Here is a 21,071-nt window from a genome sequence, read left to right on the forward strand (position 1 = left end):
GGATTGTGGGGTGGAGAGTGGAGAGGTGCTTTCTGCATTTCCAGAGGTCCGGGTGGACCACGGAGGGGTGTCCATGTCTCTGAACGCATCCCTACCCACCCTCACCCCTTGGGTTTTGGGGAGGTCTGCTGAAATCATTAAAGCTGACTTCCTTGGGGCTTGACCTGGGGCTGCTCTAAGTGCGCTACAGGCAACGCCATTAACCCGTCCAGGACCCAAAGAACAGATGCTATCAAAAGCCCCACTTTTCGGGCGAGCAAACCGAGGCTCATGGCTATCGATGCCTGGAGCGGTGGCGCGGAATCTGGGGTCTAGAAATGGTGGCCTCGCCCTCCTCTCACCGCCTTCTTCCTGGTGGCAGTAAACCCCCGCAGAGAAGGGAGGGAGGAGGCAGGGCCTGGCGGAAGCCCCGGGAGCTGCACCGACGGGCGGAGGGAGCTGCCTGCACTCGGAGACGCCCGGGCTCGGGCACGTCTGCAGAAAAACCCTTCCCCCGGGGCAGGCGGCGGGGAGAGCGGGGAGGGCGGGGAGGGGCGGGGCGGTGCCGCCCCCGGGGCGGGTCCAGTGCGTGGCAGCGGGACCTGCGGCCCCGTCGCGAAGTTTCCAGCCCTGCCAGCGCCGCCGGGTCGGCCGACAGTCTCCAGAACCCGGCCATGCGGCCCCTGCTGCTCCTGGCGCCGCTGGGCTGGTTGCTCCTGGCCGAAGCGAAGGGCGACGCCAAGCCGGAGGGTGAGGGCGCGAAGGCCGGGGGCGGGAGCGCGGATCCGGGCGGGAGGGCCGGTCCCGGGGCTGTCTCCCTGGGTAAGACCTGAATGAGAGGCCTGGGCTGGGGAGGGAGTCTGGGTTCCGGCTCCTTGTCCGCTTACTCGCTGGTGGCTTGAACAAATCGTTTCCCTTCTTGGGGCTGCGGTTCCTGCTTCGGGAAGGAAAGGGTGACAGCTGAGTCCCATTCAGCACAGAAAGGCTCAAATAATAATAGTTCTCATAATAACAACCGCCAATGGCTACTCTGCGGAGCGCTCACTATGGGCCAGGCATCCGTTAGGCATGATTGCCACCCTGGTAAGTGTTTCTTTCTGTTATCCCCATTTTCCAGCTGGGCAAACTGAGGCTCCAGAGTTCATTCACTTGCCCAGGATCGCACAACTTGTGGGCCTTGGAACCAGGATTTACTCCACCCACCCAGGTGTCTGCTTCCAGAGCCGGGAAGCCTCATGACTGTGGGAGTGAGGGGTCTTAAAGGGGACAAGGGACCGATGGGGTGGAAGGTGTAGCTCACTTTATGGAGTAGTTTGCCCTTTCACCCATGCCCCCTGTGGTGTGCTCAGCCCCTGCCAGGCTGGTCTTCTTCGCTGCAGTTTTTTTTTTTTTAATTTTATTTAATGTATGTATTTATTTATTTTTGACGCAGAGTCTTGCTCTGTCAACCAGATTGGAGTGCAGTGCGCAATCTTAGCTCATTGCAACCTCTGCCTCCCAGGTTCAAGCGATTCTTGTGCCTCTGCCTCCCGAGTAGCTGAGATTGCTGACATGCGCCACCATACCCGGCTAATTTTTGTGTTTTTAGTAGAGACAAGATTTCACCATTTTGGCCAGGCTGCTCTTGAACTCTTGACCTCAGGTGATCCGCCTGCTTCGGTCTTCCAAAGTGCTGGGATTACAGGCATGAGCCACTGCGCCCGGCCCTCCCTCCAGTTTATACTTGAAAAAACGGAGACCCAGACAGGTGAGGTGACCGTCCAGAGTGGTCCAGCCGGAGGTGGCTGGTCCGAGGTCAGCTGGACTCCAGTCTAGTGCTCCTTCAACTTCCTAAAGGCAGATTGGCTTGCAGTATGTGCCCCACTGTCCTGAGTGGGTGCTGCCCACCTCCTCAGCCCTCCCTGGCATTGGCCATCTCCAGGGCTGTCCCAAGAAGGGCACAGACTGTGGACCGTCCCAGCAAAGCCAAGTGGAACTGGCAGTACCTTCCATGGCATCTTCCTCCTTCAGCCCACCCTCCTGAAGAACTTGGAACTGTACCGCCAGAAGGATCCCAGGTTCTGGGACCCATTTTTTTTTTTTTTTTTGAGATGGAGTTTCGCTCTTGTTGCCCAGGCTGGAGTGCAATGGTGCGATCTTGGCTCACTGCAACCTTGGCTTCCTGGGTTCAGGCAATTCTCCCACCTCAGCCTCCTAAGTAGCTGAGATTACAGGCATGCACCACCATGCTTGGCTAATTTTGTATTTTTTAGTAGAGACGGGGTTTCTCCATGTTGGTCAGGCTGGTCTCGAACTCCCAACCTCAGGTGATCCACCCACCTTGGCCTCCCAAAGTACTGGGATTACAGGCATGAACCACCATGCTTGGCCTTTTTTTTTTTTTTTTTTGAGATGGAGTCTCACTCTGTTGCCTGCCAGACTGGAGTGCAGTGGCACGATCTTGGCTCATTGCAGCCTCCGCCTGCCAGGTTCAAGGGAGTCTCCTGTCTCAGCCTCCCACATAGCTGGGATCACAGGCATGTGCCATCATGTCTGGTTAATTTTTGTATTTTTAGTAGAGACAGGGTTTCGCCCTGTTGACCAGGGTGGTCTCGAACTCCTGACCTCAAGCGATCTGCCCGCCTCAGTCTCCCAAAGTGCTGGGATTACAAGCATGAGCCACCACACCTGGCCAGGATCCCTTTCATAAGTAAGGAATCATCAACCCCATTTTGGAGATGGGAAGATTGAGGCCCTGGAATATTAAACATCTGGTCTCTCATTGCCAGAGCTGGTTGGAGGTGGGGGCATCGTCTAGAACTCAGACCTACTGTTTATTTCTGTACCTCTGGATGGGAGGGGGGTGCTGTTACCTGGAAACGCTGCCTGGGGAGCCTGCTCAGCTCCCCCAAACCCACCTGAGGTGTGACTTTCAGCCAGCTGGATGGGAGGACAGAGTGAAATGCTCATCTTCCCTGTGGGCCTTGCCTGAGCAGCCCACTGACCAGTGTGTGTGTTTTGGGGGGCACCCCAGCAGCCCCCAGAGAGGCCAGCTCCTCCCTTTCCCTAGCAGGTGGATGAGAGAGCAGCTGTTGAGATGGATTCAGCTGGTGGGGGAAGGGGATTTGCTGTAGAGTCTTGGGGAGTGAGGTGGGTGGGGTGCCGTCAGCAGCCGGTCTGTTCCCTCACCCAAAACCCATGGCCTTGGTGCATGGAGAGAAACAGGAACCGTTTTCACTTTTAGGGGGCTCCCAATCAGAGGGGGGCACAGAGCACCTCACCTCAGTAGACACCCCGTGTCTGAGGGAAGAGATATTGTGCATCCTGGTGGGGGGGAGGGGGTTTCCAGAACAAGGTGGGAGACACAAGAAGGCTTCAACAAAGCAACATCTTCCATCAGAGGGAACTGGGGGAATAAAAGACATCATCCAAACAGGCAGATGTCCCTACAGCCGAGGCCAGATGTCCCACAGCCCTTCCTCCTATTCGTAGAAACTTTTAGCAGATCTCCAGCTCCTGCCTTTCCCTGTAGGCCTTGGTTTGGCCACGGTGAGGGATAGACAGCTGTGGAGATCAGAGACTCAGCAGTGGTGGGGTGGGGGTTCAGGCGGTGCTGTTCCCGACTAGAGAACAGAAGGATCCCAGGAGTCAGGCTGCACTGGATGGTGTGGGGGTGGGGCTGGGTAAATGGGCAGCTGGCCCCGGAGAGGCCAAGGTTAGCTCCCAGGTGCTGGGCATCCCCATCTCCTGCCAGACTCTCTTCCTGGCTTCAGTTCAAGCCTGGGGTGGGGAAGGAGGATGGGGGAGGGGGAAGGGAGAAGGGCTTCATTCATTCCTGCCTCCCCAGGCAGCAGACTGGGTGTGTCATGAGTGTGCCTTGACTCAGGCCACACAGTGACCACCCACGCCTTGGGCTGGGACTGCTTGGGGAGGAGGGGCATCAGCTGGCACAATCAAACCAGGGGTGCCCAGAGGTCCCATTCTTCCAGAAGCTCATCACATGGGCACGCCCCCACACTCAGTCTCTCCACATCATTTTTTTTTTTTTTTGAGACGGTCTTGAACTCTCAGGCTCAAGTCTTGCTTGCCCAGGCTGGAATGAAAAAGCGCAATCTCAGCTCACTGCAATCTGCATCCCCCAGGCTCCAGCGATTCTCCTGCTTCAGCCTCCTGAGTAGCTGGTATTACAAGCGCCTGCCACCATGCCTGGCTAATTTTTGTATTTTTTGTAGAGATAGGGTTTTGTCATCTTGGCCAGGCTGGTCTAGAACTCCTGATCTCAGCTGATCCACCTGCCTTGGCCTCCCAAAGTGCTAGGATTACAGGCGTGAGCCTCTGTGCCTGGCCCCATCATTCTTTTCTTAAAAGTGTTATTAAATTTTATTTTTTTGTACAGACAGGGTCTCACTATGTTGCCAAGGCTGGTCTCGAACTCTCAGACTCAAGTGATCATTCCTACCTTGGCCTCCCAAAGTGCTGGGAGTAGCCACTGCACCTGGCTAATTCCCGTGTCCCAGTAGCATGATTATAGCTCACTGCAGCCTTCACTTCCTGGGCCCAAGTGATCCTGCTGCCTCCGCTTCCTGAGTAGCCAGGACTAGAGGTGCATGCCACCATGCCTGGCTAATTTTTTCATTTTTTGTAGAGACAGGGTCTCACTTTATTGCCCAGGTTGGTCTTGAACTCCTGGCCTCAAACAAGCCTCCTGCCTCGGTCTCCCTAAATGCTGGCATTACAATCGTGAGCAACCCTGCCTGACCTCTGCATCATTCTTGCTCTCAAGAATGCAGCTCCTCTTTATTCCTGACCCCCAGGGCAGCACCTACCCAGGCATAGCTCCCCTTTTTAGGGGAGGCTCCCTGTCACCAGAACCCCCACAACCACCAAGGCAGGCACTGTGCCAAGCGCTTTATGGCATCAGCTCATTGAATCCTCGTGAAAGTCTCTGGAGAGAGATGCTATCATCTGTATCATTTCCATTTTACAGATGAGGAAACTGAGGCACAAAGAGGCCAAGTTCCCTGCCCAGCAATCTGTCTTTATATACCCTCTGCTGTCTCTCATTGATTTCTGCTGATCCTGAATCATGGGATCGTCTGGGGAAGTCATTGCTGGATGTTGGGCAGGAGGTGGGGAGGGCTGAGAGCTCTGAGTGCCAGGCCTTGGCCTTAGCCCAAGGCAGGCTGGCTGGACTAGACAGAAAGCAGGTGGGAGGAGCCCTGGTGCTTGAAAATGAATCTTCCATATCCATGCCTTATGGGTTGCTCTGGCCAGGCCTGACAGTGAGCTGGAAAAGGGCCTCAGCACGTGACTGGAGTTGAGTGTCTGTGCTGCAGAGGCCAGAGGGAAGGTGGCTGGAAGCGCTGGCTTCTGTCTGCAACCAGGAGTCTCCGGTATTCTAGGATGTCAGGCTCTTAGGCAGAGGAATGGTGAAGACAAGAGCATGGGCATTTTGAATTCCAACTCATTCCTATTTCATCAAAAGGTTCTATGACTTTGGGCCAGGTAATTGGCCTCTCTGTGCCTCAGTTTCCTCATCTGAAGAAGCAGGGATAAAATATCACCTTCCTGGCCAGGCATGGTTACTCACGCCTATAAATCCCAGCACTTTGGGAGGCCAAGGCGGGCGGATCACCTGAGGTTGAGAGCAAAACCAGCCTGACCAACATGGAGAAACCCCATCTCAACTAAAAATACAAAATTAGCTGGGCATGGTGGCCCATGCCTGTAATCCCAGCTACTCAGGAGGCTGAGGCAGGAGAACCACTTGAACCCTGGAGGCGGAGGTTGCAGTGAGCCAAGATCACGCAATTGCACTCCAGCCTGGGCAACAAGAGTGAATCTCCATCTCAAGAAAACAAAAACAAAAACACACCTTCCTCATAGAGTGTTGACTGTTAAATACGGTAATGAATATAATATGCCTCATATAGCATGTGGTGTCTCATAGGGGCTCAGTGATAGTAGCTCTTCCTAAAATCACCTTCCCATGTTGCTACCTTTTTTTTTTTTTTTTTTGAGACAGAGTCTCACTCTATCACCCAGACTGGAGTTCAGTGGCACAGTCTCGGCTCACTGCAACCTCTGCTTCCTGGGTTCAAGCAATTATCCTGCCTTAGCCTTCCAGGTAGCTGGGATTACAGGCGTGCACCACCGTGTAACTTGCACCATGTAAAGATGCACCACCCCCTGGCTAATTTTTGTATTTTTAGTAGAGATGGGGTTTTGCCATGTTGGCCAGGCGGGTCTTGAATTATTTTAATTTAATTTAATTTAATTTATTTATTTTTATTTTTTTTTAAAAAGATGGGGTTTCACCATGTTGGCCAGGCTGATCTTGAACTTCTGACCTCGTGATCCACCCGCCTCAGCCTCCCAAAGTGCTGGGATTACAGGCGTGCGCCACTACACCCGGCCGGGTCTTGAATTCTTGACCTCATGTGATCTGCCCACCTTGGCCTCCCAAAGTGCTGGGATTACAGGTGTGAGCCACCATGCCTGGCTTTTTTTTTTTTTTTTTTTTTTTTTTTTTAACACAGAGTCTTAGGCTGTCACCCAGGCTAGAGTACAGTGGTGCGACCTTGGCTCACTGCAACCTCTGCCTCCTGGGTTCAACCAATTCTCATGCCTCAGCCTTCTACAGGCTCTTGCCACCACTCCCGGCTAATTTTTGCATTTTTTAGTAGAGACAGGGTTTTACCATGTTGACTAAGCTGGTCTTAAATTCCTGATCTCAACTGATCTGCCTGCCTTGGCCTCCTGCTGGGATTATAGGCCTGAGCCACCGTGCCCGGCCACTGAACCTCGGAGTGGTTAAGGCCCCAGTGGGCTCTCAGCAGCAACCAGGAAAACAAGGAAGAGATAGGTTATGGGGAGGAAAGTGGGCATGGGGGGAGGGCACAGCTAGACAGCTCCCTTACATAGATAGAGGGACAGGGCCCTCTCAACAGATGGCTAGGCCCCCCTCCCTGGCCTGGACAGTGCATGCGTTTAGGTTAAGAGAGGAGACTCTGGGTTCAGGCTTGTGTCCAAGTCCTGGTGCTGCCACTTCCTAGCTTCCTTGGGCATGTTACTTGCCAGCTCTAGCCTTGGTTTCCTAATTGAAAAGTTGGGGGTTAGTATGTATGAAGTGCTTAGATCAGCATTGGCTGGGCACGGTGGCTCACGCTGGCTCATGCCTGTAATCTCAGCACTTTGAGAGGCTGAGGCAGGCGGATCTCCTGAGGTCAGGAGTTTGAGACTAGCCTGGCCAACATAGTGAAACCATGTCTCTATTAAATATACAAAAATCAGTGGAGTGTGGTGGCATGCACCTGTAATGTCAGCTACTCGGGAGGCTGAGGCAGGCGAATCATTTGAACCCTGGAGGCAGAGGTTGCAGTGAGCCAGATCTCGCAGCTGTACTCCAGCCTGGGGACAGAGCCAGACTCTGTCTCAAAAAAAAAAAAAAAACAAGGCCAGGTGTGGTGGCTCATGCCTGTAATCCCAGGACTTTGGGAGGCTGAGGCTGGCTGATCACTTGAGGTCAGGAGTTTGAGATAAGCTTGGCCAACATGGTGAAACCCTGACTCTACTAAAAATAGGAAAAATTTAGCCAGGCATGGTGGCCAGCACCTGTAATCCCAGCTGCTCCAGAGGCTGAGGCATGATAATTGCTTGAACCCAGGAGGTGGAAGTTGCAGTGAGCTGAGATCGCACCACTGTACTCCAGACTGGGTGACAGAGTGTGACTGTCTCAGAAAAAAAGAACAGTGTCTGGCACACAAAAAATGCTCAATGAAGGTAGCTATTATTGTTGCTGTTACTAAGAAGCAGGAACTTGAGAAAGGGGCTTTGAGTCAGGCTACCCCACCCCCTCCCCTAACCCCTGGTGCTGTGCCCATCAAGAATCCTGAATTGCGCATGCATGCGCACACACACATTCACACACACATACACACTCTCTCTCTCTCTCACTCACAGGGTCTCACGCTGGGTTTTTCCATCCATGAAATGTGACACTCTTAATGTCCCCAGCAGCCCTCTGTTGACAAGAGGGCCTCAGAGCTGGTGGCTCTGGTTCTCTTCACCTGGGGGAGACTTCACCGTCCTGGCAAGAGTTGCGGGGAGCCCTTCCCCAGGTGTGAGCAGCACCCCTCTTCTCTGGATCCTAGGGTCAGGTGGTGAGGCCTCTTCCCCACATCTGCCTGGTGATCCACCCCCTCCTTCCCCAGGTCCCTGGGCCCACTCACAGCTGATCCCTGCCAAGCCCTGCTGGGCCGCCTGGCGCCAGCCCCCTGTCCTGGGGTCAGCTCCCTGCTGCGGCTGCAGCTGCAGCTGCCCCTGCCCTGCCAGCTCTGGCAAGCCAGGCCCCTTTGTTCCTCCAGTCCAGGCTCCTCCTGACTTCCTGAGGTGCTGGGAGGGGAGGGCCTTACCTGCCTGCTGTCAATCTGGCCACCAGGTGAAAAGTGTAAGCCTCGACCCTCAGGGGGCTAAGACTCACCCAGGGAGACAATCATGAGCACTGCAGAGTGGGTCTTGCCTCTGCGGCTGGGAGGCCAGAGAGGGCAGAAGAAATCCAAGAAGGATTCATAGAGGTGAAAGGGACGTCACTGTCACTGGCCCTGGGACCTGGAGGAAGGTTACAGAAAGAAGCCAGGCTGGGTTTGCTGGCTCACGCCTGTATTCCCAGCACTTTGGGAGGCCGAGGTGGGAAGATGGGTTGAGGCTAGGAGTTCCAGACCAGCCTGAGCAACATGGCGAAACCTCATCTCTACTAAAAAAAATAGCTGGGCATGGTGGTGTGCACTTGTAGTCCCTTGAGCTGCTCAGGAGGCTGAGGTGGGAGGATCACCTGTGTGCAGGAAGTCGAGGCTGCGGTGAGCCATGATTGTGCCACTGCACTCCAGTCTGGGCAATGGGAGTGAGACTGGGTCTCCAAAACAAAAAACCCCAAAAAACAAAAACAAGAAAGGGGACACAGAGGGAGCCATCCATGGTAGGATGGGGGAGCCCAGCAAGGAGAGACACCCCCAGTTGGAAGGGGGCCTGCATGGTGGAGAGGGATGAGTATACTACCTGCTAGATCAGAGAGGGCGTTGAATGCCAGGCCAGTAATATCTCTTTTTATTTTTTGGAGACAGAGTCGCTTTGTTGCCTGGGCTGGAGTGCAGTGGCGTGATCTTGGCTCACTGCAACCTCTACCTCCTGGGTTCAAGCAGTTCTCCTGTCCCAGCCTCCCAAATAGCTGGGACTATAGGCACACGCCACCACGCCCAGCTAATTTTTGTATTTTTAGTAGAGATGGGGTTTCACCATGTTGGCCAGGCTGGTCTTGAACTCCTGATCTCAGGTGATCTGCCTGCCTCAGCCTCCCAATGTGCTGGGATTACGGGCATGAGCCACTGTGCCTGGCCTTCAGTAATACCTCTTCATGCGTGCTGAGCATCCCAATAAGGATTTTACATGGTTGGTATCATTTAATTACTCCAGCAGCCCTGAGAAGTAGGTACTATTATTATCCCTGCTTTCCAAGGGGGAAACTGAGTCTCAGAAGGGATAGGGACTTGCCCCAGGTTACATGGCTAGTAAGGAGCAGAGCTAGGATTCTAACCAGGCAGGCTAGCTCCAGACTCCTCACTTCTCAGAGAACACAGCCTCAAAGTGTGCTCTAGGAGAGGTTTCCCCAGGGCTCCCTGAGATGCTCTCTGGGGAGTTGTTTCCAGAAGGTTCTGTTGCAGAGGCAGGCTATACTACAGAGCCTGGGAGAGGTTCCTTGTTAAAATGTAGGAATGGGGCCAGGTGTGGTGGCTCACACCTGTAATCCCAGCTCTTAGGGAGGCTGAGGTGGGTGGATCACCAGGTCAGGAGTTTGACACCAGCCTGGCCAATGTGGTGAAACCTGGTCTCTACTAAAAACACAAAAATTAGCCCAGCTTGGTGGCTTATGCCCATAATCCCAGCTACGCAAAAGGCTGAGGCAGGAGAATTGCTTGAACCCAGGAGGTGGAGGTTGCAGTGAGCTGAGATCACGCCACTGCACTCCAGTCTGAGTGACAGAATGAGACTCCATCTCAAAAAAAAAAAAAAAAGGTAGGAATCGTTGCTCTGGCCAAAGGTCAGGAGTGGACCAATAGATTTCAAGTCAGCTTCTACTCTGGGCCAACTCATTGGTTATATCAGCCTCAAGCATGGCATTGGAAGAATCCAGAGCCATGTGATAACTCAGCAAGAAAGACTGGGATAGATTAGCAATGTCTGCCCCGAGTGCAGGTGTGGAGGGCAGGGACCCGTGAGCCACGTATTTGCCATCCTGGGCTAATGTCCATCACTGGCCAGAGAGATCTTCCTGGAGGTCCGCATTCAGAGTAAATTCTTTTCCGCACACCCTCTAAAGCCAGAAACTCAGTCCTATAATGCAGGGTGTAGACACCGTCTGTCTGCGGCACGTGCTTTATATGCTGTAGACACGTTGGTCAGTGTATTTGTTTTATGTTGCTGTAAAGAAGTACCCAAGGCTGGGTAATTTCTCAAGAAAAGAGGTTTATTTGGCTCACAGTTCTGCAGGCTGTACAAGCTTACCACCAGCATCTGCTCTGCTTCCAGTGAGGCCTCAGGAAGCTTTTACTCATGGCAGAAGATGAAGGGGGAGTAGGCATATCACATGGTAAGAGCCGTAGCAAGAGAGAGGAGGAAGTGCAAGGCTCTTTTAAAAAAAGCTCTTGGCTGGGCACACTGGCTTATGCCTGTAATCCCAGCACTTTGGGAGGCCGAGGTGGGTGGGTCATTTGAGGTCAGGAGTTTGAGATCAGCCTGGCCAACATGGTGAAACTCCACTGCTATTAAAAATACAAAAATTAGCCGGCCATGCTGGCAGGTGCCTGTAGTCCCAGCTACTCAGGAGGCTGAGGCAGGAGTATCGCTTTAACCTGGGAGGTGGAGGTTGCAATGAGGCGAAATCACGCCACTGAACTCCAGCCTGGTAACAGAGTGAGACTCCATCTCAAAAAAAAAAAAATTTACAAAAAAAAAAAAATTAAACAAAACAAAACAGCTCTCTTGGCCAGGCATGGTGACTCACTCCTGTAATCCCAGCACTTTGGGATGCTGAAGCAGATCACCAGATCTGGGTCAGCGGTTCAAGACCAGCCTGGCCAACATGGCAAAACCCCATCTCTACTAAAAATAACAAAAATTAGTCAGGCATGGTGGTGCGTGTCTGTAGTCTCAGCTATTTGGGGGACTGAGGCAGGAGAATGTCTTGAACCCAGGAGGTGGAGGTTGCAGTGATCTGAGATCATGCCACTGGGTGGAGGGAGCCCTGAAGAAGACTCAGGAGACCTGGGGTATTTCCTGCTCCATTATCCCTTCCTCCCTGGGCCCTGTTCTGTAATGGGTTGACATGAAGACACTGCATACTAGGATTTGACAGGTCACTGGGAACAAAGACTAATCTCTGTCACCTCCCTCATCCTCCATTCCTATTCACCATACCCTCCTCTGTCTGCAGACAACCTTTTAGTCATCACAGTGGCCACTAAGGAGACAGAGGGGTTCCGCCGCTTCAAGCGCTCAGCCCAGTTCTTCAACTACAAGATCCAGGTAAGGGGCTTTCTGGGCGAGGCAGAGACAGGGGTGGCAGAAGAATCTAGGAGCTGATGTCCTTTCCAAACCACCACGGCTCTTGAGATAGACTTGGGGCCACGGAGGAGGCTTCTGGAAGCCTGAAGGATGAAAATGAGTTAGTCGGGAATGGGAAGACATGGCAGAGGACATAGCATGAGTCTAGGGAGTGATGGAGAGGGACAGAATTGGCTAGAGAAGTGCAGATGCCTCACCTGAGAGGCTAGTTTAGAGAACAGGGCCTCGGGATCAGCATTTCCACAAGCTCCTCCAGGTGTTGTAGATGGGCATGGTCTAGACACCTTCCCTGTTCTAAAGAAACATGAGTGGTTGCCCGGGTGTAGTGGCTCATGCCTGTAATCCCAGCACTTTGGGAGGCTGAGGCGGGTGGATCACCTGAGGTCAGGAGTTGGAGACCAGCCTGGCCAACATGGCGAAACCCCATTTCTAATAAAAATACAAAAAAGGTTGGGTGCAGTGGCTCACACCTGTAATCCCAGCACTTTGGGAGGCTGAGGTGGGTGGATCATGAGGTCAAGAGATCGAGACAATCCTGGCCAACATGGTGAATCCCTGTCTCTACTAAAAATATAAAAACTAGCTGGGCATGGTGGCACATGCCTGTAATCCCAGCTACTCAGGAGGCTGAGACAGGAGAATCACTTGAACCCGGGAGGCATAGGTTGCAGTGAACCAAGATTGCTCTGCTGCACTCCAGCCTGGTGACAGAGTGAGACTCCATCTCAAAAAAAAAAAATTAGCTGAGCATGGTGGCACATGCCTGTAGTCCCAGCTACTCAGGAGGCTGGGGCAGGAGAATCGCTTGAACCCAGGAGGCAGAAGTTGGAGTGAACCGAGATGGCGTCACTGTACTCCAGCCTGGGCAACAGAGTGAGACCCTATCTCAAAAAAAAAGAAATGAAAGAAACATGAGCTAATGCCCAGTCGACCACTGGCATGGGCTTGGTGTTCTCTGTGTGCAGTCCATGGGGCTGAGTCCTGCAGGGAGACGAGTATCCTGAGTGCTTCCTTATGTCAGGCACAAGGCTGGGCACTGGCAATAGGGTGATAGACAAGACAGAATATGTCATTGCCTACACAGAGTTTGCAATCTGGTGGCATTAAGCCAGCAAACAACTATATTAGCTCACATGAATGAGGGTTGAAGCAGAGGGTTGCTTCAGGTGTGACTGGATCCAGGGGTTCAAGCAGCAAAGTGAGAGCCTTGTCTTTCCATCTCTGGGCCCTATTTTCATCCTGGTGGCAAGGTGACCACCAGACCACCAACCACAGACTCATGTGCCCCAGCTTCTCAACTTCAGCAGCAGGAGACAGCCTTTCCTTTTAAAGAAAGTTCTGTAGACTATTCTGTTTTTTTGTTTGTTTGTTTAAGACGGAGTCTTGCTGTGTCACCCAGGCTGAAGTGCAGTGGTGTGATCTCTACTCACTGCATCCTCCACCTCCCGAATTCAAGCGATTCTCCTGCCTCAGCCTCCTTAGTAGCTGGGGTTACAAGCATGTGCCACCATGCCTGGCTAATTTTTGTATTTTTAGTAGAGACGGGGTTTCACCATGTTGGTCAGGCTGGTCTCAAACTCCTGATCTCATGATCTGCCTGCCTCGCCACCCAAAGTGCTGGGATTACAGGGGTGAGCCACTGCGTAGGGCCGACTGTTCTGTTTTTAACAGAAACAGCCCCAGGGAAGGTGCTGATAGGCCATGATGGGGTCACGTGCTCAAATTTCTAGGTGTGGGAGGAGCGGGAAGGGTAGGACATTCTGATTGGCTGCGCATGGTCACATGACAACCAGGAGCCAGGTGAGTTTCACGCAGTTGGAGAGTGGTTTCCTTACAGGGAAGGATCAAAGTTGCTGGACCCACAGAAGCAAAAAAAATATTTCTTTTTTTTTTTTTTTCCTTGAGATGGAGTCTCGCTCTGTCACACAAGCTGAAGTGCAATGGCGTGATTTTGGCTCACTGCAACCCCCACCTCCCGGGTTCAGGTGATTCTCCTGCCTCAACCTTCAGAGTAGCTGAAATTAGAGGTGTGCGCTACCACACCCGGCTAATTTTTGTGTTTTTAGTAAAGACGGGATTTCTCCAAGTTGGCCAGTCTGGCCTCGAATTCCTAACTTAAGGTGATCCAAATGCCTTGGTTTCCCAAAGTGCTGGGATTGCAGGACTGAGCCACCGCGCCCGGCCCTGGAAAAATATTTTTTTACCAAAAGCTATTGTTAAGGTGTGTTTCTTTCCAGGCGCTTGGCCTAGGGGAGGACTGGAATGTGGAGAAGAGGACGTCGGCAGGTGGAGGGCAAAAGGTTCGGCTGCTGAAGAAAGCTCTGGAGAAGCACGCAGACAAGGAGGACCTGGTCATTCTCTTCACAGACAGGTAGGTGGGCCGGGGCTTCCTGGCCTGGGCCCCTCTGAGGAAGACAGAATAATTCTAAAATGCCCTCCGAGAACATCAGGGAAGAAGGGGGACGACTCTGGCTAAGGTTGCCTACAGTTTTAGGGTGTCCATTCCCAGGCTTGGTGAAAAGAAGGTGGCCCAGAAGTGTGATGGCCCTACTTTAAGTAAGAGAAGATGACATGTTATGGGGACCATCTCTCTGCCCCGCATAGGGGTGGGAACATGGCAGGCAGGGCTGCAGACTGAGGCAGGTCCATTTCCCAGATGGTGGCCCAGGCTGGCGTGGGCAGAGGGCCATTTGTGGAGAGCTTGATGCCTGCTCCTCCTGTCTGTGCCCTCACTGGGTCCCTGCTTACCTCTGTCCTGCCCCATCTTCTTGCTGTTCTGGCCACAGCTATGATGTGCTGTTTGCATCGGGGCCCCGGGAGCTCCTGAAGAAGTTCCGGCAGGCCAGGAGCCAGGTGGTCTTCTCGGCCGAAGAGCTCATCTACCCAGACCGCAGGCTGGAGGCCAAGTATCCGGCGGTCTCCGATGGCAAGAGGTTCCTGGGCTCTGGAGGTGAGAGGCCTGGGCGCAGGGCGCTTGGCCCAGCAGAGGGGCCCATCCACTGCCTTTGTGAGGACCCCACTTGTTTGACATTCAGTGTGGGTGTCTCATAAGTCTCCAGAACGTTCTGAAGAGAGCTCCTGACTTTTCAACCCCAAATGTGTTCCCCTGTGGTTTTCCTCATCTCATTCAGCAGACGCCCAGCCCCACGGACAGAACCCAGGAGTCACTCCTGACTCCTCCTTTGCCAGTCACCTGTCTAACCTGTCTAATACTTCCTTTTTTTTTGAGACAGAGTTTTGCTCTTGTTGCCCAGGCTGAAGTGCAATGGCACCTCACCTCCACCTCCCTGGTTCAAGCGATTCTCCCGCCTCAGCCTCCCAAGTAGCTGAGATTACAGGCATGTGGCACCACATCCAGCTAATTTTGTATTTTTAGTAAAAATGGGGTTTCTTCATGTTGGTCAGGCTGGTCTCAAACTCCCGACCTCAGGTGATTTGCCCGCCTTGGCCTCCCAAAGTGCTGGGATTACAGGTGTGAGCCACCGCTCCCAGACTACTTCCTTTTTTATTTTGAGATGTGCCTCAGCCTGTCACTTAGGCTGGAGTACAGTGGTGCAATCTCAGCTCACTGCAGCCTCCGCCTCTTGGGCTCAAGCAATCCTCCTGCCTCAGCCATCAGAGCAGCTGGGATTACAGGCATGCACCACTATGCCCAGCTAGTTTTTTCTTTCTTTTTTTTTTTTTAATAGAGACAGGGTTTCACCATGTTGGCCAGGCTGGTCTTGAACTCCTGACCTTGTGATCTACCCACCTTGGCCTCCCAAAGTGTTGGGATTACAGGCGTGAGCCACTGCACCCAGGCAATTTTTATATTTAGTAGAGATGTGGTTTCACCATGTTGGCCAGTCTGGTCTCAAACTCCTGGCCTCAAGTGATCCTTCCACCTCGGCCTCCCAAAGTGCTGGGATTATAGATATGAGTCACCATACCTGGTTACCTGCCTCCTACTTCCGAAAGATCTCTGGAATCTGCTGTCTCCTGCCCACAGTTCACTGCCACCATTCTCACTGGGCTCCTGGCCGTCAGTAGGAGTTTCCTTACTGCTCTACCAATCCCTGCCCTCGTGCCCTTCCAGGGCATTCTCCATCCAGCAGCCAGAGGGGTCTTAAAATGATGTAAATCCAAGGCTAGGCGCAGTGGCTCACGCCTGTAATCTCAACACTCTGGGAGGCCAAGGAGGGTGGATCACTTGAGGTCAGGAGTTTGAGAACAGCCTGGCCAACATGGCAAAACCCCGTCTCTACTGAAAATACAAAAATTAGCCAGGCGTGATGGTACACGCCTATAATCCCAGCTACTTGGGAGGCTGAGTCAAGAGAATCGCTTTAACCCAGGAGGTGGAGGTTGCAGTAAACCGAGATTGTGCCCCTGCTCTCAAAAAAATAAATAAATAAATAAATAAGATACAGATCCACACATCACTTAATGATTTCCCACTACATGGAGAATAAAATCCACAGGTCTCTTTTCAACCTCAGATGGAGATCTGCCCTCAACAGATACTTTTCTCCATTGGTTCAGAGTAAGCGCAGTCCAGAGGGCCTTGCCCTGGCTCAGGAGTAGTGGTGTCCCGTTGCTCTTCTGGTTGCCTCTCACCTAGGCAGGGCCCAGGTGGCTTCCCCACTGTGCCAGGTCTCAGCCTCCAAGGCACTGTGTGAGCTTGGCCCAGCCTTGCCCTTCTCTGGGCCAGGTTTCCCAGATAACTGTAAGAAGGGGCACCAGGCCTGTACCCTCCAAGCCCTGCTCTCTGGGGGCTCCTGGATCAATCCATTTCTTTGCCACATACGTGGTGCCCAGCAGTGAACAGTACAGCTTAGTGGGCACCATTGGTCTTATTCTTGGGGTCAGTAGGAACTCATTAATGAGTGGCATTCACTGGCAGGCCCATTTCCAACCTGCAGACCCATCTCCTGTCAATTCAGGAGGACTTCTGAGAGGTGGCAGGGTTTGTGGGCATATGAGTGAAGGTGGATGAGCTAGAAGGGTGGAGGAGACCCCTGGCTTAGAGGCTGGAAGCCAAGGGTCTCTTTTGGTGTCCCCAACCACCAACCTCCAGGCTTCATCGGTTATGCCCCCAACCTCAGCAAACTGGTGGCCGAGTGGGATGGCCAGGACAGCGACAGCGATCAGCTGTTTTACACCAAGATCTTCTTGGATCCGGAGAAGAGGGTAAGAGGCAGTGGGTGGGCCAAGGAGAGGGGGCTGGGGATCCATCAGCCAGGCTATGCGGGAACAGCTCCTCTCAGGCTGGAATTTATTTATTTATTTATTTTTGAGATGGAGTCTTGCTTTGTCACCAGGCTGGAGTGCAGTGGCATGATATCAGCTCACTGCAATCTCTGCCTCCTGGGTTCAAACGATTCCCCTGCCTCAGCCTCCCGATTAGCCGGGACTACAGGCCCGCACCACCACGCCCGGCTAATTTTTTGTATTTTAGTAGAGATGGGGTTTTATCATGTTGGCCAGGATGGTCTCAATCTCCTGACCTTGTGATCCTCCCGCCTTGGCCTCCCAAAGTGCTGGGATTACAAGTGTGAGCCACCTTGCCCGACTCATTTTTGTATTTTTAGTAGAGATGGGGTTTCAACCATGTTGGCCAGGCTGATCTTGAACTCCTGATCTCAAGTGATCCACCTGCCTTGGCCTCCCAAGTGCTGGGATTACAGGTGTGAGCCACCACATCCGGCCTGGGTGTTGGTTTTGATAATCCATAAAATGAAGCAGTTGGGCTTGTATGGTGGAAACTATGAACTTGATCTTTTTGTTACCTCAGTCCTTCCCCCTCCTTCCCCTTTGCCTCCAGTGACATCCTTCACAGAACTAGAGCTGCCCTATATGGGATGAGGGATAAGCCTCAAGTGACATCTGCCCTTCCTTGCCCTGTCTAGGGCCCCATGAGACACAATTTAGTCTTTTTTTTTTTTTGGAGACAGGATCTCGCTCTGTCGCCTAGGCTGGAGTGCAGTGGCTCGGACATGGCTCACTGCAGCCTCGGCCTCCCAGACTCAAGCCATACTCCCACCCAGCCTGAGTAGCTGGAACCACAGGCGCACCACCACACTCTGGCTAATTTTTGTATTTTTTGTAAAGATGGGGTCTCAACATGTTGCCCAGGCTGGTCTTGAACTTCTGGGCTCAAGGACCCACCCACCTCAACCTCCCATAGTGCTGGGATTACAGATGTGAGCCACCGCACCTGGCTGACACAGTCAGGTTTTTTTTTTTTTCTTTTGAGGTGGAGTTTCAACTCCTGTCATTCAGGCTGGAGTACAATGGCACAATCTTGGGTCCCTGCAACCTCCACCTCCTGGGTTCGAGTGACTCTCCTGCCTCAGTCTCCCGAGTAGTTGGGATTACAGGCGCACGTCACCATGCCCAGCTAATATTTGTATTTTTAGTAAAGATGAGGTTTCATCATGTTGGCCAGGCTGGTCTCGAACTCCTGTCCTCAGGTGATTCACCCACCTCAGCCTCCCAAAATGCTAGGATTAAAGCACCATGCCTGGCCTTTGGGTCTTAAAGAGGTAGCATTGTCCAGTGGTTTAGAATAAGGACTTCAGGGCCAGGCTGCCTGGGTTCTAATCCCATCTCACCATTTACTAGCTATGTAACATTGGGCAACTTCCCTGTGCCTTGTTTTTTCAGTTATAAATTGCAATAATGAGCTGGCACGGTGGCTCACGCCTGTAATCCCAACACTTTGGGAGACCAAGGTGGGTGGATCACCTGAGGACAGGAGTTCCAGACTAGCCTGACCAACATAGTGAAACCTTATCTCTACTAAAAATACAAAAAATTAGCTGGGCGTGGTGGCGTGCACCTGTAATCCCATCTACTCAGGAGGCTGAGGCAGGAGAATCACTTGAACCAGGGAGGCAGAGGTTGCGGTGAGCTGAGATCGTGCCATTGCACTCCAGCCTGGGCAATAAGAGCAAGACTCCATCTCAAATAAATAAATAAATAAATAGCAATAATGATAGTAGTTTCTCACAGAGATGTTGTCAGAATTAAATTGATTAATGTAGAGTATTTTATTTATTTGAGGCAGGGTCTCACTGTCACTCAGGCTGATGTGCAGTGGCAAAAATATAGCTCACTGCATCCTCAACCTCCTGGACTCAAGCGATCCTTCCATCTCAGCCTCCCAAGTAGCTGGGACTATAGGCATGTGCCACTGTGTTTGGCTAATTTGAATTTTTATTTGATTATTTTTTTTTTTTTGAGATGGAGTCTTGCTTTGTCACCCAGGCTGGGGTGCAGTGGCATGATCTAGGCTCATTGCAACCTCTGCCTCCCGAGTTCAAGCGATTCTCCTGCCACAGCGTCCTGACTATAGGTGCTGGGACTATAGGTGCCGCCGCCACCACCACCCCCGCTCCAGCTAATTTTTTGTATATATTTTTTTTTTTTGAGATGGAGTTTCACTCTTGTTACCCAGGCTGGAGTGCAATGGCACGATCTCGGCTCACCGCAACCTCCGCCTCCTGGGTTCAGGCAATTCTCCTGCCTCAGCCTCCCGAGTAGCTGGGACTACAGGCGTGCACCACCATGCCCAGCTAATTTTTTTGTATTTTTAGTAGAGACGGAGTTTCACCATGTTAGCCAGGATAGTCTCGATCTCCTGACTTCGTGATCCGCCCACCTCGGCCTCCTAAAGTGCTGGGATTATAGGCGTGAGCCACTGCACCTGGCCCAAATTTTTTTATAGAGATGAAGTTGTGCTATGTTACCCAGGCTGGTCTCAAACTCTTGGGCTCAAGTGATCCTTCTGCCTTACCCTTTCGATGCTTGGATGACAGGTGTGAGCCGCCACACCCGACCCACGTGTAGAATATTTGGAGTAGTGATGTTCATGTAGTGGAGTGTTTGGCAGGCGCTGATTACTCTTACGGTCGTCATTGTAAGTGAGCCAGCTGCATCTTTAGATTCCTTCCAGTTCAGAGAGTCCCTGGTTTTCTGTGAATGGAGTCACTGGACTGTAGACCCCAGGAGCTTGGCTGGTGGCCTCTGGGCGCCCACCTGCCCTGATGTGACGTGGCAGAGTAGGTGTGGGGGTAGAGGGCTGAGGTTGGGGTATAGACTCCCCATACTGGGTGAGATGTAGCCCCAGCCTCCCCCAGGGCCTTCCCCTACTGCAGCCTGGTACCCTCTTTCCTGCAGGAGCAGATCAATATCACCCTGGACCACCGCTGCCGTATCTTCCAGAATCTGGATGGAGCCTTGGGTGAGCAGCCCCCACAGGGAGGGGTGGATCCTGAGAGGGTGATAGGAAGGATTCCAGGCAGGGCCTGAGCCCAAGGAGGAGAACTGGGCTGCTTCCCTCTGGTCATTGTGCTGGGAGATCACTGACCTCATCTCGGGGTCCGCAGGGGCCACCTGGATGTCCTAGTGCAGAACTGTGTCTCTCTTGGGGGCCAGGGACAGGTGAGCATTTAGCCTGGGAGGAGTTGGGGGATGCACACAGCAAGTGCTGGACACCCTGCCCTGCATACCAGGTTCTTACAGGTGGGTTCTCTTTTCCCGCTTTCCTGGCCTTCCCACCTTCCAGGGGAAGGAGTCCTAGGCTGGAGGCAGGGACTCAGCTGATGGATGGGCAACCTGGGAAGCAGAAAGGCTGCTCTAGCCTTAATGCCGCAAACCTCCCTGGGCCAGGCCTCATGTCAGTGGCAGGTGATGATGTTACTTTGCCACAGGCCTTGCTGAGTGACCTCAAGCAAGTCACACCGCCTCCCCCAGGAGACTCAGTTTTCTCATCTTTACAAAGGGGAAGTGAGCCACATCCACTGATTGCTGATTTTGTGGGATAAATGGGCCCTTTTGAGAATCTGATGAAAGCTATGGCTCTGCTCCCAGAAAAATGCAGAAATACCATACCCTTTTGCCTGTGGTTTCTGGGGGTTAAGAAGCACTGAGTTCAGATCCAGGCAGGTCAGGAGCTACCTGTTTTCCCCTTTTTTTTTTTTTTTTTTAAGATGGTGTCTCGCTCTGTCACCCAGGCTGGAGTGCAGTAGCAAAATCTTGGCTCACTGCAACCTCCACCTCCCAGGTTAAGCAATTCTTCTGCCTCAGCCTCCCAAGTAGCTGGGATTACAGTCACCTGCCACCATGCCCGGCTAATTTTTATATTTTTCTAGTAGAGACAGGGTTTCACCATGTTGGCCAGGTTGGTCTCAAACTCCTGACCTCAAGTGATCCGCCTGCCTCGGCCACCCAAAGTGCTGAGATTACAGGCATGAGCCATCATGCTCAGCCCTATTTTAATTTTTTAAATAGAGACAGGGTCTCACTATGTTGTGCAGGCTGGTCTCAAACTCCTGGGCTCAAGTGATCCTCCTACCTTGGCCTCCCAAAGTGCCGGGATTACAGGTGTGAGCCACTGTGCCCAGCCGAAATACCCATTTTCCTATGTGCAGACTAATAGGGTCAAATATGGGTATTGGGACCCTGTTGCAGAGGCTCCTTCCAATGGGGCAAGATCCGCCCTGATCATGCCC

At 52.6% G+C, this 21,071-nt stretch overlaps 1 protein-coding gene across 3 annotated transcripts in view; it reads left to right on the plus strand.

The window, feature by feature from the left end:
• The first annotated feature begins 591 nt into the window (after positions 1–591).
• PLOD1 (procollagen-lysine,2-oxoglutarate 5-dioxygenase 1) overlaps positions 592–21,071 on the plus strand; it is a 39,641-nt gene continuing 19,161 nt past the window's right edge. For 2 of the 3 annotated variants that reach the window (XM_064363281.1, XM_064363283.1), the window contains exons 1-6: positions 638–729; positions 11,447–11,538; positions 13,815–13,948; positions 14,364–14,527; positions 16,634–16,746; positions 19,738–19,801. In XM_064363281.1, the coding sequence (XP_064219351.1) occupies positions 654–729; positions 11,447–11,538; positions 13,815–13,948; positions 14,364–14,527; positions 16,634–16,746; positions 19,738–19,801 (643 nt within the window). In that variant the 5' untranslated portion in view covers positions 638–653. Of the gene's footprint in view, positions 730–11,446; positions 11,539–13,814; positions 13,949–14,363; positions 14,528–16,633; positions 16,747–19,737; positions 19,802–21,071 lie in introns of all 3 variants that reach the window. The other variant, XM_064363282.1, reaches the window with a different exon arrangement.

Source organism: Aotus nancymaae, unplaced genomic scaffold, assembly GCF_030222135.1.
Source record: "Aotus nancymaae isolate 86718 unplaced genomic scaffold, 86718_ANA_hifiasm-v0.15.2.pri h1tg000053l, whole genome shotgun sequence".
Lineage (NCBI taxonomy): Eukaryota > Metazoa > Chordata > Mammalia > Primates > Aotidae > Aotus > Aotus nancymaae.